The 15,593-nt window shown below is 51.3% G+C and overlaps 1 protein-coding gene across 1 annotated transcript; it reads left to right on the top strand.

Moving 5' to 3' along the window:
* The first annotated feature begins 7,231 nt into the window (after positions 1-7,231).
* Positions 7,232-15,473, top strand: TM4SF5 (transmembrane 4 L six family member 5). The gene is made up of 5 exons (XM_055306529.1): positions 7,232-7,448; positions 13,864-13,944; positions 14,493-14,629; positions 14,822-15,005; positions 15,084-15,473. Exons 1-5 carry the CDS (start codon positions 7,272-7,274, stop codon positions 15,096-15,098), a joined length of 594 nt encoding a protein of 197 aa, XP_055162504.1. The 5' UTR covers positions 7,232-7,271; the 3' UTR covers positions 15,099-15,473.
* The last annotated feature ends 120 nt before the right edge of the window (positions 15,474-15,593 follow it).

The raw sequence follows: 15,593 nt of genomic DNA on the forward strand, positions 1-15,593 counted from the left end.
TTATTTATGATAGTCACAGAGAGAGAGAGAGAGGCAGAGACATAGGCAGAGGGAGAAGCAGGCTCCATGCACCGGGAGCCCGATATGGGATTCGATCCCGGGGCCTCCAGGATCGTGCCCTGAGCCAAAGGCAGGCGCCAAACTGCTGCACCACCCAGGGATCCCTCCATATGAGAATGTTAAATTTCTTTTTTATGGAGGAATTTAAAATACTTACAGGGAGGAGATCCCTGGGTGGCTCAGTGGTTTAGCGCCTGCCTTCAGCCCTCCCAGTGTGTGGTCCTGAGGTCCTGGGATAAAGTCCCACATCGAGCTCCCTGCATGGATCCTGCTTTTCCCTCTGCCTGTGTCTCTGTCTCTCTCTCTCTCTCATGAATGAATAAATAAAATCTTTAAAAAAAGAATACTTATAGAGATTGTTTTGACCTATGTGTTTCACATAACAAGTGACCTTGTTTTATGCTTTCTGTTTTTCCCCTGTGCTTTATCTTCTCCGTGAATTGAGTTTGCTTTGCTTCCATCTCCTCCGGTGCTCTGGAAGGCGCACACCCCATTTCGTGTTTCTCTAATGTTTTCCTTTAAAATTTTAAAAGCATTTTTTAAAGATTTTATTTTTTTATTTGAGAGAGAGAGAGAGAGCGCGCATGAGCAAGGAGAGGGGCAGAGGGAGAGGGAGAAGCAGGTTCCCTGCTGAACAGGGAGCTCACAATGGGGCTCGATCCCAGGACCCTGAGATCATGACCTGAGCCAAAGACAGACACTCAACCCACTGAGCCCCCCAGGTGTCCCCTTAAGAGCATTTTTAACATATCTCTTGGTGCAAAGTTAAGAATAAAATAATGCGCCATGAGTCTCCCCAATTACAAAATCAAGAAATTAAACATATTGTCTTCCTGCTCTCCCCAGATAATGTTGATAAAATTCAGATGCATGTGGCCATTATTATTTCGAATGCAGCCCCACAGTTGGCAGGAAGGTTTTCACACCTGTGAGGGCCCAACTGCGACTTCTGAGAAGTGGAATGTGAAAGTCCCAGCCCCTAGGACCTCAAAACGTGGCCGTATCCAGAGGTGGGGTTTTTACCCAAGATAGAGGTCACTCATCCACAGTGACTGATGTACTCGTACAAAGAGGGAATTTGGACACAGACACGTACAGAGGAAAGATCACTCAAAGACACGGGAGAAGGACCCCAGAAGAAGAAGACTCAGAGGAAACCAGCCCTGCTGACCCCTCTCGACGCCGGCCTTCGGGCCTCCAGAGCAGTGAGAGTAAATTTCTGCTGTTGAAGCCCTCAAATCCGGGGTATTTTGTTAGGGTGGCCCCCGTGGATGAGTATGTGGCCCGGAACAACCAGCCAGAGGGGACCCCCAGGAGGGGCCTGAGTGTCCTGCCTTCCCAGCTGGGCTGCCACCTGCTGGCAGCTCTTCCAGCTGCTCGGTGGCCCCCCCGTTGGGATGGGATCCACTCCCCCTCAGATGACACTGAGCCAGGAGTGACCCCGAAATGAAGATACAAAGGTCTACGCAGCCCCATTTATACGCGTTTTTTTTTCAATAAATACAGTACAGAGCGTATTTTTCTTATGGTTTTCTTAATCATGCGTTCTCTTACTTTCTTGTAAGAATACAGTGTAGAATACAGAAAATATGTACTCATGCACTGTGTCATTTCTTACCTGGACTGTGACAGCCTCCCGACACCTGGTCTCGCTGCATGCACCTTCCCCTCGACAATCTGTGCTCAGGACACCACTGAAATGGTCTCTTTAAAAATAAATAGAATTGAGACCCTGGGTGGCTCAGCGGTTTAGCGCCTGCCTTTGGCCCAGGGCATGATCCTGGAGTCCCGGGATCGAGTCCCGCGTCTGGTTCCCTGCATGGAGCCTGCTTCTCCCTCTGCCTGTGTCTCTGCCTCTGTGTGTGTGTGTGTGTGTGTGTGTGTGTATGAATAAATAAATAAAATCTTTAAAAAAATAGAAATAAAAAAAAAAGAAAGAAAACATAGGTCCAAGCACGTGGAGGTTCATGGGTGGCCAAAATTCGGTGGCGCCCAGGATGCCCCGTAGCAAGTGCGTGGATAAATAAGCCATGGTCCATCCAGACAATGTTTAGGACTAAAAAGAAATGAGCTTTCAACCCACAAAAAGATGCACGTGGGACTGATCTGCGTGATGCTATGCGAAAGAAGCCAAACTGAAAAGGCCACGCACTCCGTGACTCCAGCCCCGGGATGGATTGGAAAAGGTAAGACTCTGGGGCTGTAAAAAGGGCTATGTGTGCTGGGGGGTCAGGGGAGGGGAGAGGGATGGATGGACTGAGAAGAATGGGTATTTGGGGCAGCGAAATTATCCTGTGTGATGCTCTCACGGCGGATCCATGTCACGATTCACATTTGTCAAAACTCTAGAGTAAACCCCGCAGTGAACTACGGCCTGGGGTGATAATGACAGGTTTTGTGGGTTCGCTGATTGTAACACGTGTATCACTCTGCTGTGGATAGTGTAAACAGTGGGGGAGGCCCTGGTGGTGTATGGCAACACTTTATACTTTCCACTCAATTTAGTGACCCTAAAACTGGTCCAGAAAAGAAGTCTGGTTTTCATTTTTTATTTTTTAAAGATTTTATTTATTTGTTCATGAGAAACACAGAGAGAGAGGCAAAGACACAGGCAATGGGAGAAGCAGGCTCCCCATGGGGAGCCCAATGCAGGACTCGATCCCAGGACCCCGGGGTCACACCCTGAGCTGAAGGCAGATGCTCAACTGTTGAGCCACCCAGGTGCCCCTCAGATGTGTCTTCTACAAATATTTTCTCCCAATCCATGGCTTTATCTTCTCATTCTCCTGGCGGTGTCTCCTGCAGACCACAAGATTTTCACATTAATGAAGTCCAGCCTATCAATTACTTCTCTATGAATCATGCTTGAAAATTAGTTCCACCTTTGGACGTTTTGATTACCTGAACCAATAAATTCCCTTTTGACTTCAGTAGAGTTGGGTTTTCTGTTACTTCATATTTATTTCCTCAAAATAAAACTCTGGACAGAGTAGACAATAAACAATGGACGTTTTTACTACTGTCAGAGTAATTTTTAGAATTTCTCTCTAAAAGGCTTTTTTGGGCGCCTGGGTGTTCAGACCATTAAGCGTCTGCCTTTGGCTCAGGTAATGATCTCAGGGTCCCAGGATCGAGCCCCACATTGGGCTCCCTGTTCAGTGGAGGAGTCTGCGTCTCCCTCTCCCTCTGCTTGTCAGCCCTGCCCATGCTCTCTCTCTCTCTCTCAAATAAATAAATAGACTCTTTAAAAAAAAGGCTTTTGATTTTGAAACTGACGTTCAATTTCATGACTAAATTTACAAAAATTAGAGTTATGTCTAGACTTCCCCATTTGGAGCTTTTTCCTTCACTACATCTCTTAATGACATAAAATATTTTTAGAAAGATTTTTAGAAGGAGAAGAAGAGAGACACCATGGTATTTCAAACCCAAGCATTCTCAGAAATGTAATTCTTTTGCCCTTTACACATGCGAAAAAAACACCTCAGACTCATACAATAATCGGGATATGGGGCAGCCCCGGTGGCGCAGCGGTTTAGCGCTGCCTGCAGCCAGGGATGTGATCCTGGATACCCAGGATTGGGTCCCGCGTAGGGTTCCCTGCATGGGGCCTGCTTCTCCCTCTGCCTCTCTCTCTATGTCTCTATGAATAAATAAATAAAATCTTAAAAAAAAAATCAGGATATGGTGCTTGTTTTTGGTTTTTTGGTTTTGGGGTGGGTTTTTTTTTGGGGGGGTGGGTTTTTTGTTTGTTTGTTTGTTTGTTTGTTTGGCTGTCAGAACCACAGATGCTGCTCTGAATGCCACAGAGAAATCTTGGAGATGGACCGACTTTTGTTCCTCTCTAGGTGACCTTTACTTCTGCATAGACGTATCGTGGAATGACGGCTCTTCAGGATGAATCTAGGTTCAGTTTGCTTTTTGACATTTTACCTGGGATGTGGTGTGCCTTTCAACCAGCAGAGGCAGGAGCGCCCACCGCAGACTATGGACCGTGGCATCTCCGCCACCTGGCTCCTTATGTGGCATCGCAATTCCACCCTCTTCCCCATGGCTGCTCCTTTCTCCCAACCTTTAGACCTTTCCTGCCTATGAGGGATTTCTGGGGCTCATCCCCCTACACTCTTCTCTCACCCTCAGCCCCCTGGCAGCCCCATTCTCCCCGATTCCCCTCTGTGCATTTTGAGGTTCTGTGCAATTCTTCTTTTTTCTCCCCCAAATACATGATGGCCCTTTCTTCCTTTCTTACAATCCTCTGCTCCTACTTCCAGGAGATTCTAGTGAAAATCTTCCTGAAGATCCTACCCAAATCCTACTGTCCCTATTTCTCCAGCATGCGTTTCCTTCTCTCCATCTTCAAGATGATGAGCCCTTTCTCTCGGTTTGCAGAAAACTTTCCAAATCCCTATGATTTTTTTTAATTAATTAATTTTTTAAAAAAGATTTTATTTATTTATTCATGAGAGACACAGGCAGAGAGAGAAGCAGGCTCCACGCAAGGAGCCTGATGTAGGACTTGATCCCGGGTCCCCAGGATCAGGCCCTGGGCTGAAGGCAGTGCTAAACTGCTGAGCCACCCAGGCTGCCCTGTTTTTTTCTAAAGTGTATTATTTTTTAAATAATTGTGCTTTTAAGTTTATAATTAAAAATTTTTAATGTTTATTTTTTAGTTGATTATTTTTTAGTTTATTATTTTGTAAAGATTTTATTTATTTATTTGAGAGAGAGAAAGAGCCCAAGTAGGCGGAGGGGCAGAAGGAGAAGATCTCAAGCAGATTCCCCACTGAGTATGGAGCACAATGCGGGGCTCGATCTCATGACCTGTGAGATCACAACCTGAGCTGAAACACAAGAGTCAGACACTCAACTGACTGAGCCACCTGGGCACCCCTAAAGTTTATTATTATTATTTTTTAGTAACCTCTGAGCCAGCATGGAGCTTAAACTCACAACCCTGAGACCAAGAGTCATGTGCTCCCCAGGCTGCCTCAGCCAGGTACCCCCTCATTATTTCAGGCACATCCAATTGTATAAATGCAACATAAGGAACACCTGTGGCCCACCCCACACATACTTCTTTGTCTCTTTACTCGCCTAAAACGCAACAGCACCACTCAGACTCTGCATCCCGCTCTGCCCACCGGGATGGGGTTGAGTCCCCTCTCGGGGCCATCAGTGGGACCTGACGTCGCTCTGACAGTGACCATCTCTTCTTCTGTGAGCTATAAAGCCCAGCATGGGAAACTGTGTGCACCGAACCCCCTCGGAGGGCCTTGCAGGGATGGAAGGCAGCCCAAGGCTTCTCAGAAGGAGACAGGTGACAAGTGAAAGGACACTCCTGCAAAGCTCACAGGATTTAGGATCCACCTTCTAAAACACGAGAGAAGAGATCCCTGGGTGGCGCAGCGGTTTGGCGCCTGCCTTTGGCCCAGGGTGCGATCCTGGAGACCTGGGATCGAATCCCACATTGGGCTTCCAGTGCAGGGAGCCTGCTTCTCCCTCTGCCTGTGTCTCTGCCTCTCTCTCTGTGTGTGTGACTATTGTAGATAAATAAAAAAAATTTTTTTTAAATAAAATAAAACACGAGAGAAGGGGCCGCCCGGGTGGCTCAGCAGTTTAACACTGCCTTTAACCCAGGGCCAGATCCTGAAGACCCAGGATCTAGTCCCACGTCGGGCTCTCTGCATTGGAGCCTGCTTCTCCCTCTACCCATGTCTGTGTCTCTGTCTCTCTCTGTGGCTCTCATGAATAAATAAATAAATAATCTTAAAAAAAAAAAACACGAGAGTGTAAAAAAATAAATAAAATAAAAATTAGAAAAATAAATTAATGAAAAGAGACAGAAAAATCAATGAAAAGACACATCAGAAACAACATGGGAGTGTTTTTAAAGCGTTCGGCAGGGATCCCTGGGTGGCGCAGTGGTTTGGCGCCTGCCTTTGGCCCAGGGTGCGATCCTGGAGACCCGGGATCGAGTCCCACGTCGGGCTCCCGGTGCATGGAGCCTGCTTCTCCCTCTGCCTATGTCTCTGCCTCTCTCTCTCTCTCTCTGTGTGTGACTATCATAAATAAATAAAAATAAAAAAAATAAAGCGTTCAGCAAAACTGAATACCAGTTGTCACAATAATCACAATTATCATCCACAGGTCCTGCACCACAGAGTTCCGGGAGGTTCAGAGAAATGTCCTGTTCCAGGCATCCTCTGGTTCCAGTGGCAAAGCCCTTGTAGGCGATGCTGAATCCAGCTGTGTTGTCAATGGGGGGAGGCCTCCCCGATTCTTCATTCTTCTTGAGTGAAAGGACTTCTCCACTGTCAGCATTTCCACCATGGTTTCAGGGGGCTGCTGGGGTCCCTGGCTGCACACCACCCCCTGGCCTCTGCACCCTACAAGGGCCTTCACCTTCATCCTGGCACCTAGGCCCGCCTCTGACTCACAGGGGGCTTTTTGTTTTTATTTATTGATTATTGTTTAAGATTGTATATTTATTTGAGAGAAAGAGAGAGAGCATTAAGTAGGGGAGAAGCCGGCTCCCCACTGAGCAGGGAGCTTGACGCACAACTTGATTCCAGGACCCTGGGATCATGACCTGAGCCAAGGCAGATGCTTCATCCACTGAACCTCACCCTGGGCGCCCCAGGAGGAGGGATCTTTAAACCAGTAATGACAGAAGAAATGAGAGCACAATGAGGGTTCGCCACCCTCCTTTTAGTTTCCTTCCAGAAGAGCCCCTCGGCCTGGGACCCCTGGGAAGGACAGGGCACTCCAGCTCACTAACTGCTCCTCACACGGGCCCAGGTTGTCCCCACCACCTGCCACCAGGGAAGGGGAGTCATTACAGCTCTGGTGCCCGCGAGGCAGCGGGGACTTACAGGCGTCAGGCTCGGCTGAGGCACAAAGCAGGCGAGCAGCCCTTGGGGGATGGCCGCAGGGGCAGGTGCAGGTGCGGCAGGAAGGGAGAAAGAGCACCCCAACCTCAGGCCACTTCCTGCATGTCAAGCTCCTCGCCTCCACCCCCCCCCCCCCCAGCTCGAGGGCAGCGGCCCCTCCACCTCCTCTTTGCGGTGCTCCTGCCTGTCTCTCCCTTATCTCTCCCTGCCTGATGCTGCCACTCCTCTCCAACCTTTGTACCTTGCTCCAGGCTTGTTTTTCTTCTGGACCTGGATCGGGGCTCACTTTCACTCAGGACTCGTAGGGGTGGCTGCCTCACCATGTGCACTGGGAAGTGCTCCCGCTTCGTGGGGCTCTCCCTCATCCCCCTGTCCCTGGTCTGCATGGTGGCCAATGCCCTCCTGCTGGTGCCTCAGGGCAAGACCAACTGGACGAACGTCAGCAACCTCAGTTTGCAAGTGTGGCTCATGGCTGGCTTCATCGGCGGGGGCCTGATGGTGAGCGGGTGGGCGCCCCGCTGCGGGGTCCTGAGCTCGAGTGGGGTGGGGTGGGAGGTGGGGATGGCAGTCTGGAGGGACCTGGGTCCTCCCACCGCCCTCAGACACCGAGGGCCTGTGAGTCCTGGGGGAGGCCCAGGGGCCTGAGCTGAACATCCAAACATCCAAGGGTAAAGGGAAGGAAGGAAGGAAGAAAGGAAGGAAGGAAGGAAGGAAGGAAGGGAGGGAGGAAGGAGCCCCCACTCCCTGTCCCTCCCTGCCCTGCGGGGGCGGGGGGGGGGGGGCCGGCAGCAGATGCTATAGTGCATCCCTCCCTCTCCCTCTGAGGCCAGAGGGAACAGCTGGCCCTGTGGGTGGTGATCAGTGCTGGATGATAACGGGCATGGAGGCTGGGTGTGAGCACCTGGAACCAGGAACAGGATCACAGCTCTGTTCATCCTGCCTGTTCCACCTCCCCATCGTCCCTCCACTCTCCGCTCACACTTCCGGATGCCCCCCTCCATCCTGGGGCTGCTTCGACTCAGAGCTCAGGTGTGCATGGTGGGGAGGGTGACCCTGCCCCCGGCTTCCTGGAGACTCAGATCTGTCAGGAGTGGGGTTGGCGGAGGGGACACACACCTCAGAGACCTCTTCATCCCCACCCTGACATTTGGGGGAACTTCAGGGTAGGTTAACATGGCCATGGGATGTCCCCAGCTTGGCTCCTCACTCCTCAGAGGGCTCACGGGTGAAACTCCCCAGGCAGGGCACCCCTGGGCCTCTCTGGACACAGTGACTGTCCTCCCTGCACCCTCACTCAGCGCCACACTGTGCCCCTTCTCCAGCCCTGGCCACCCGTACCTCCCCGGTCTAACAGTCTAACCGGCCTGCCTCAGGGGAGACCCCCCACGCTGCCGGCACCCCTACCCAGGACATTCCTGGCCCCTCTCTTCCCACCTCCACGTCCCAGCTGCTCTTAAGGAGACTTTCCCGCCTGTGTTCGCAGAGTCCCTTAGGCACCGCGGGGACTAGGGCCACGGCCCTGCTCTCCCTGGAGCTGGCACTCCCTCTAGGACACATACAGCATCCAGAGAGCGGGAATGCAAGCCCCGTGGCTGCCCGGTCCTGTACTTGACAGACACTCGGTTAATAACCTGTGAGCAATACACAAAGGAGTAAGATGATTTCAGGCAAGACAGGCCCTCCCCACCCCCAGGAGACCAAGCAGGTGCAATGGCAAAGAGCTCCTTCCTAGGGCAAGAGGGGTGGGCGTGGGGTGGGGGGGGCAGTGTTCATAGCATTTTCTTTCTTTCTTTCTTTCTTTTTTTTAAACATCACTTTCTATCCCTTTGAATTTCTGAATTTCATTTCTAGGCAAGAGAATGCTTTTTTTTTTTTTCTTTTTCAGATTTTATTTTTTATTCCTGAGAGACACAGAGTGAGAGGCAGAGACACAGGCAGAGGGAGAAGCAGATCCCTTTGGGTAGCCAGACATGGGACTCAATCCCAGGATCACACCCTGAGTGGAAGGGAGATGCTCAACCACTGAGTCACCCTGGCACCCCAAGAGTATATATTTTTGAAAATTTTAAAACTTTTTTCCAAAGAGAGGAGGGGAGGGGCCAGGGGAGGGGCAGGGGGAGATGGAGAGGGAGAATCCTAAGCACACCACCCCCACTCCCACCCACCCCAACGTGGGGCTCAGTCCCATAACCCTGAGATCACGACCTGAGCCCAAATCAAGAGGCAGATGCTTTACCGACTGAGCCACCCAGGCACCCCAAGAATATGCTTTTAATTTTTTTTAAGTAAACTCTATGCCACACATGGAGCTCAAAGTCATAACCCCAGGACCAAAAGTGGAGTGCTGTACCCACCGAGCTGGCCAGGTGCCCCAGTTTACAGCATCTTCAAGGAAGGCCTCAGTGAGGTGACATCTGAACTGGACCCCACAAGACAAAATGAAGGAAGCTACACCACAGCCGAGGGTGGGCGGGTGGCTAGCAAGTACACAGCCTAAGCTGGCACATCTGAGGATCGTGTGGGCAGCCGGGGCAGTAGGGGTTTAATGAGATGAGCCCTGAAGCAGACACGGGCCAGAGCATGTAGACCCTTGTGAAGAATGGGGATTTTATTATAACTGTAACAGGAAAGGTGCCCCGGGGCGGGGGGGGGGGCGCTCAGTCTGGGAAGCATCTGCCTTCTGCTCAGGTCATGATCCCAGCGCCCTGGGATTGAGTTCTGCATCGGGCTCCCTGCTCCGCGGGGAGTATGCTTCTCCCCCTGTTGGTGCTCCCTCTCTCTGTGTCTCAAATAAATTAAAAAAAAAAAAAAAAGTACAACAAGAAACTATAGAAGGAACTTTTACCTTGTTTTGGGCTTTTGAACTTTTTTAAAAAAGATTTTATTTCTTTATTCATGAGAGACACAGAGAGAGAGAGAGACAGGCAGAGACACAGGCAGAGGGAGAACCAGGCACCATGCAGGGAGCCCAATGCAGGACTTGAACCCAAGTCTCCAGGATCACGCCCTGGGCTGAAGACGGTGCTAAACCGCTGAGCCAATCAGGCTGCCAGCTTTCGAACTTTGTTTTTTTTTTTTTTTTTTAAGATTTATTTATTTATTTACGATAGACAGAGAGAGAGAGAGAGAGAGAGAGGCAGAGACACAGGCAGAAGGAGAAGCAGGCTCCACGCCAGTAGCCCGATGTGGGACCCAATCCCGGGGTTCCAGGATTGTGCCCTGGGCCAAAGGCAGGCGCTAAATCGCTGAGCTACCCAGGGATCCCCTGAACTTTTTTTAAAGTCATACGGACGAGCACCCAGATCCTTAACAGACAGCCCAGCAGATTTTTACAAAGCGGAACCCCCATGCACCCAGCACTCAGACCAAGACACAGCTCATTACCAGAATCCCAGACGTGCCTCCCATGCCAGGCACGACCCCCACCAGAGTCCCCACCACCCTGATTTCTAACCCCATGGGCTAGTCTTGCCCGTTCAGCGCTTTATATGAATGGAATCCTGCAGGGTAGCAATTTTGTGTCTGGCTTCTCCAGCTCAACATATGTGTGTGAGGTTCATCCGTGTCATTATGCAGAGGCGTAGTCTGTTATTTCTTGCACGTTCCAGGGTGTGCATACACTGCAATTAATTTAAACATCCTACCATTGATGGGTGTTTGCATAGGCCCCAACTTGGGTTTATTGCAAATAATGGTGCTATGGACATTCCCACAGATGTTTTTAGGCGAACTTCTGTTTGCATGACTGTTGGATGGATACTTAGGAGTGAAATGGCTGATTCCTTTCTTTTTTTTTTTAAGATTTTATTTATTTATTCATGAAAGACACAGAGGAGAGAGAGGCAGACACACAGGCAGAGAGAGAAGCAGGCTCCATGCAGGGAGCCCGATGCGGGACTCAATCCCAGGACCCCAGGATCACACCCTGGGCCAAAGGCAGGCGCTAAAACACTGAGCCACCCAGGGATTCCCGAAATGGCTGATTCTTAAGGTGCGTGCAGGCATTCAGTGCTCATGGATATTGCCAAAGGGTTTTCTGAAGTTCTTTTTTTTTCTTTAAATATTTTTGGGCAGCACCAGTGGCACAGCGGTTTAGCACCGCCTGCAGCCCAGGGTGTGATCCTGGAGACCCAAGATCGAGTCCCATGTCGGGCTCCCTGCATGGAGCCTGCTTCTCCCTCAGCCTGGGTCTCTGCCTCTCTCTCTCTCTCTCTGTGTGTCTCGCATGAATAAATAAATAAAAGCTTTTTTTTTCTTTTTTTTAAAGATTTATTTATTTATTCATTCAGAGAGAGAGGCAGAGACACAGGCAGAGGGAGAAGCAGCTCCATGCGGGAAACCCGATGTAGAACTCAATCCCGGAACTCCAGGATCACGCCCTGGGCCGAAGGCAGACGAAGGCAGACGCTCAACCACTGAGCTACCCAGGGATCCCCGAGTTTTCTGAAGTTCTTATACTGGTTTCCTTCGCACATCAGCAAAACAGGAGCATTTTAGTTGCTCCAGACACTTCTGGGTTTGGGTCCCACCAGCTGGTGTGCAGAGTAAGGGTAGAGGTGAGCGGGTGATGGGAGACAACTGTGGTTGGCCAGGAGAGCTGAGTGGCTGAGTGTGGGCCAGGGGCCAAGGAAGCAGACTCGAGCTACAAACTCAGTGTCTCCTTCTGCGCTTACAGTGACCCTTCTCTTGGCACAGAGTGAGTCAGAGGAGCTTGGAGAACAATAGGAATCGAACACTTGGGATGCCTGGGTGGCTCAGCGGTTGAGTGGCTGCCTTGGATCCTCGCAGGGAGCCTGCTTCTCCCCCTGCCTGTGTCTCTCATGAATAAATAAATAAAAATCTTTTTTTAGGGATCCCTGGGTGGCGCAGTGGTTTGGCGCCTGCCTTTGGCCCAGGGCGCGATCCTGGAGACCCGGGATCGAATCCCACATCGGGCTCCTGGTGCATGGAGCCTGCTTCTCCCTCTGCCTGTGTCTCTGCCTCTCTCTCTCTCCTCTCTCTCTCTCTCTCTCTCTCTCTCTCTGTGACTATCATAAATAAATAAAAATTTTTAAAAAATCTTTTTTTTAAAAAAATAACTAAACACTTTGGCTAAGAAAACAGAAATATCAAAGAGGTAGGTCAATGGAAATTGGTAAACCCCAAAAGCAATTCTAGGTGTCTTTGGATCTGTAGGCTTCCCAGTTAAGCATCCCACCCAGAGGGCCACTGCTGGTTCTGCTGGGAGACATGGAAGAGCGGACAGGGAGTATCTGGAAGAATTCTACTCACTTTGGCAGGTGTTTCTATGACGTCACGAGGAATGAGATGACAGAATTAAACCCTCGGCCCCACCCGTAGAGAGGAATGAAATGATGCCTGGTACACTGTGTGCTACACAAGGCATAGAGAGGCAAAGATCAAGACAGCTGTGGAATTCCAGAGATGGGCAATAGGCAAAGAGCCTGGTGTGGTGCAACAAGATAAGGCCAGAGCCAAAGTGAGCAGCCTCAAACGCCTTCCCCAAGCTCAATCTCTCTCTTTCTCTCTTTAAGATTTTATTTATTTATTTATTCCTGAGAGACTCAGGGATACAGGCAGAGGGAGATAGCAGGCCACCTGCAGGGAGCCCAATGAGGGACTCAATCCCAGGACCCTGGGGTCACGACCTGAGCCAAAGGCAACCATTGAGCCACCCAGGCGTCCTTCTTTTTCTCTTTTAAATATTTTATTTATTTATTATTTTAGAAAGAGAGACAGCGTGTGCAAGAGTGGGGGGAGGGACATGGAGAAGTAGAGGGAGAATCTCAAGCAGACTCAGCACTGAGGAAGGAACTGGACATGGGGCTGGATCCCATGACCCTGGCTGGGATCATGACTTGAACCGAAACCAAGAATCGAGTCTCAACCAACTCAGCCCCCCAGGTGCCCCCTCCTAGAATTCAGACTTGATGGGCTACTCCCTGAGGAGATCCTGAAGGATTTGGGCAGAGAAGAGACCAGTTGAAAGCTAAGTTCATTCTGGTGGTAGCAACGTAGGATGGAGTGTGCGGCAGCACGGGAGCAAGAGATTTAGACATCTCGCAGAAAGGTGGAGAGAATGTCATCCTTCTGGGAGGTGGTGGGGGATTGATCGTCCAGACAGGTTCAAGAATCATTAAAGGAAAACTTGAGGGGCACCTGGGGGGCTCAGTGGTTGAGCATCTGCTTTAGGCTCAAGGCATGATCCCAGGGTCCTGGCATCGAGCCCCATTGTGGGCTCCCCACATGGAGCCAGCCTGTGTCTCTGCCTCTCTGTGTCTCTCATGAATAAATAAATAATTTTTTTTAAAAAAAGGACCAAGATTTTAGGTTGGGGGTCCCTGCACTGCCCATCAGGGCATTCACCAACATTCTCCCCATCCACTCCACATAATCCCAGCTCACCAGACACTCCAACACCACTATTCCTTTCTGCCATGGAGATTTATTGTTATTGAGCATGTACTGAGCCAGTCTTGACCTAAGGTCGATCTGGCATTTCATTAAATCCTGAGAACAGCCCTGTGAGGTGGGTCTTGAAGACCCAGAGAGATGAGGCCATCCCTAGAGTGTGAAGTGAGCACAGGGTTGGCATTAATTGACCCCAGGCCCTCTGACTACGGTTCAGCTGGGCACCTACCAGGCGCCAAGATCTATGGAGGATATCGTGACATTGGGCCCTACCCTCTTGGAGGCTGCAGATAAGTAGGCACGTCAATGATGATATAAGTAAAGGCGGGAGGGAAGCGCGCTCCAGGAGTCAGGGAGATAAGCCTTCCTACAGTCCAAAGGGCTGATGGCATCCCAGGCAGCTCCAGGGGGAGACTAGCGGCCCGCGACTCCCCTGCAGTAAGGTGTGGAGGATGTGGGGAGTGGCGGGAGGACTGGCTGTCATACTGATCCTCCTCTACAGGTGCTATGTCCCGGCATCGCGGCGGTTCGGGCAGGGGGCAAGGGCTGCTGCGGCGTGGGCTGCTGCGGAAATCGCTGCAGGGTAAGATTCAAACGAGGGCGGGATTGGGAAGACCCTCCGCATGGATCTTTGCAGAGTCACACCTGTGGCCACGGTCCCCCGCCAGGTGCGGGAGCTCCTCCTCCTCAGAGTCCCAGCTACGCCCCTGCACTTGGCCTCAGTGGGCGTACAGAGGGACGCTACAACCTCCGACCTCCGCAGCCTCTGGTTCCAGGAGCAGCTAAGGCCCAGCCCCCGGGTTTGCAGGGAGGGTTTTTTGTTTTGTTTTGTTTTGTTTTTTTAAGATTTTATTCATTTATTTGAGAGAGAGAGAGAGAGAGAGCGAGCACGGGAGCACGAAAGGGGGCAGATGGAGAGGGAGAAGCGGGCTCCTCGCTCAGCAGGAAGCACCACTGGGAGCTCGACCCCAGGACCCCACGACCATGATCCCAGTCGAAAGCAGATGCTTAACGGACTGAGCTCCCCAGATGCCCAGGGAGATGTATTTTGCATGCGCCGGGAGCCCCGGGAGGTAAGGTGCACGCGTGGGAGGGGCGGCCTGCTCACTTCTCCTTCCATGGCACATCCAGATGCTGCGCTCCATCTTCTCCTCGGCCTTCGGGGTGCTGGGTGCCATCTACTGCCTGTCAGTGTCGGGAGCCGGGCTCCGAATCGGACCCAATTGCTTAATGAACGGCCACTGGGAATATCACTTCAAAGACACCGAGTAAGGCTTCGCTTGCCCCTCTCCGCCCCACCTTTCCCACCTGGATACCCAACCTGCGGTGGGGGGGATGCACCTGGCCAGGGCCTCCTCCACGTGGGCCACATGAGCAAACCTCCCTGGACACCTGCACGGGGCTGCAGGGAGGGCACACCCTCTCATGTGACCCTGCCCCCCCTCACCCCCACCCCGCAGAGGCTCTTACCTGCTCAACCGGACTTTGTGGGACTTGTGCGTGGAGCCACCGGGCGTGGTCTCCTGGAATGTGACTCTCTTCTCCCTGCTGGTGGCCGCCTCGTGTCTGGAGGTCGTGCTGTGCGGGATACAGCTGGTGAACGCCACCCTCGGTGTCTTCTGCGGCGATTGCAGGAAGAAGGAGGTGGGGCACGGTGGGGGTGGAGCTGGAGCGAAAACCCCCTTGCTCCCTGGCTGCGTCCTCACTTTCTCTTTTCCGCAGGGCACCCTTCAATGAAGTTCCACTGACGTTGTGCTCCCTCCTGGATGCCCGACTGGCCCACCTGAACCTGGAATAAACTTTTGAACTCTCTGTTCGGGTCTCAGATGATGCCCTCTGTGCATGGAGGGCCCCAAGGCCTCCAGCCACACAGGGCCTCCGGGTGCTCCTGTTTGGGACCCGCCCCCTCCCGCAAGTGTCCTTAACAAGTAGTTATTTGGCCTGTTAGAATGCGCTCACATACAGTGCTAAACAAGACAGGCAAGTTCCATACGCCCAAAGAATTTAACAACCCAGGGGCGTAAGATGGGTACACATTTTTTTGACAGCCAATAGATTACTTCACTTTTAAAAAAACACGCTGGTGATGGGATAGGTATTGGCTGATGGAGGGACTTTTTAAAATAAAATAAAGTCCAAGAAAGTGAAATCAGAGCCGAAGTCTGGTGAATGGACAAGCCATCCAGGTAGCTGGGGGGTTACAGGTGGAGACCAGCAAGGACAGAGGTCCCA

The sequence above is a fragment of the Nyctereutes procyonoides genome, unplaced genomic scaffold, assembly GCF_905146905.1.
Source record: "Nyctereutes procyonoides isolate TBG_1078 unplaced genomic scaffold, NYPRO_anot_genome, whole genome shotgun sequence".
In the NCBI taxonomy this organism is placed as follows: Eukaryota; Metazoa; Chordata; class Mammalia; order Carnivora; family Canidae; genus Nyctereutes; species Nyctereutes procyonoides.

What these genes read in the sequence shown, in the direction of transcription:
- TM4SF5 (XM_055306529.1), top strand. Translation starts at nt 7,272, where the DNA reads ATGTGCACTGGGAAGTGCTCCCGCTTCGTGGGGCTCTCCCTCATCCCC. An exon ending in TCATCGGCGGGGGCCTGATG is followed by an intron (nt 7,449 to 13,863) that starts GTGAGCGGGTGG and finishes CCTCCTCTACAG; the next exon opens with GTGCTATGTCCCGGCATCGC. An exon ending in TATCACTTCAAAGACACCGA is followed by an intron (nt 14,630 to 14,821) that starts GTAAGGCTTCGC and finishes CCCACCCCGCAG; the next exon opens with AGGCTCTTACCTGCTCAACC.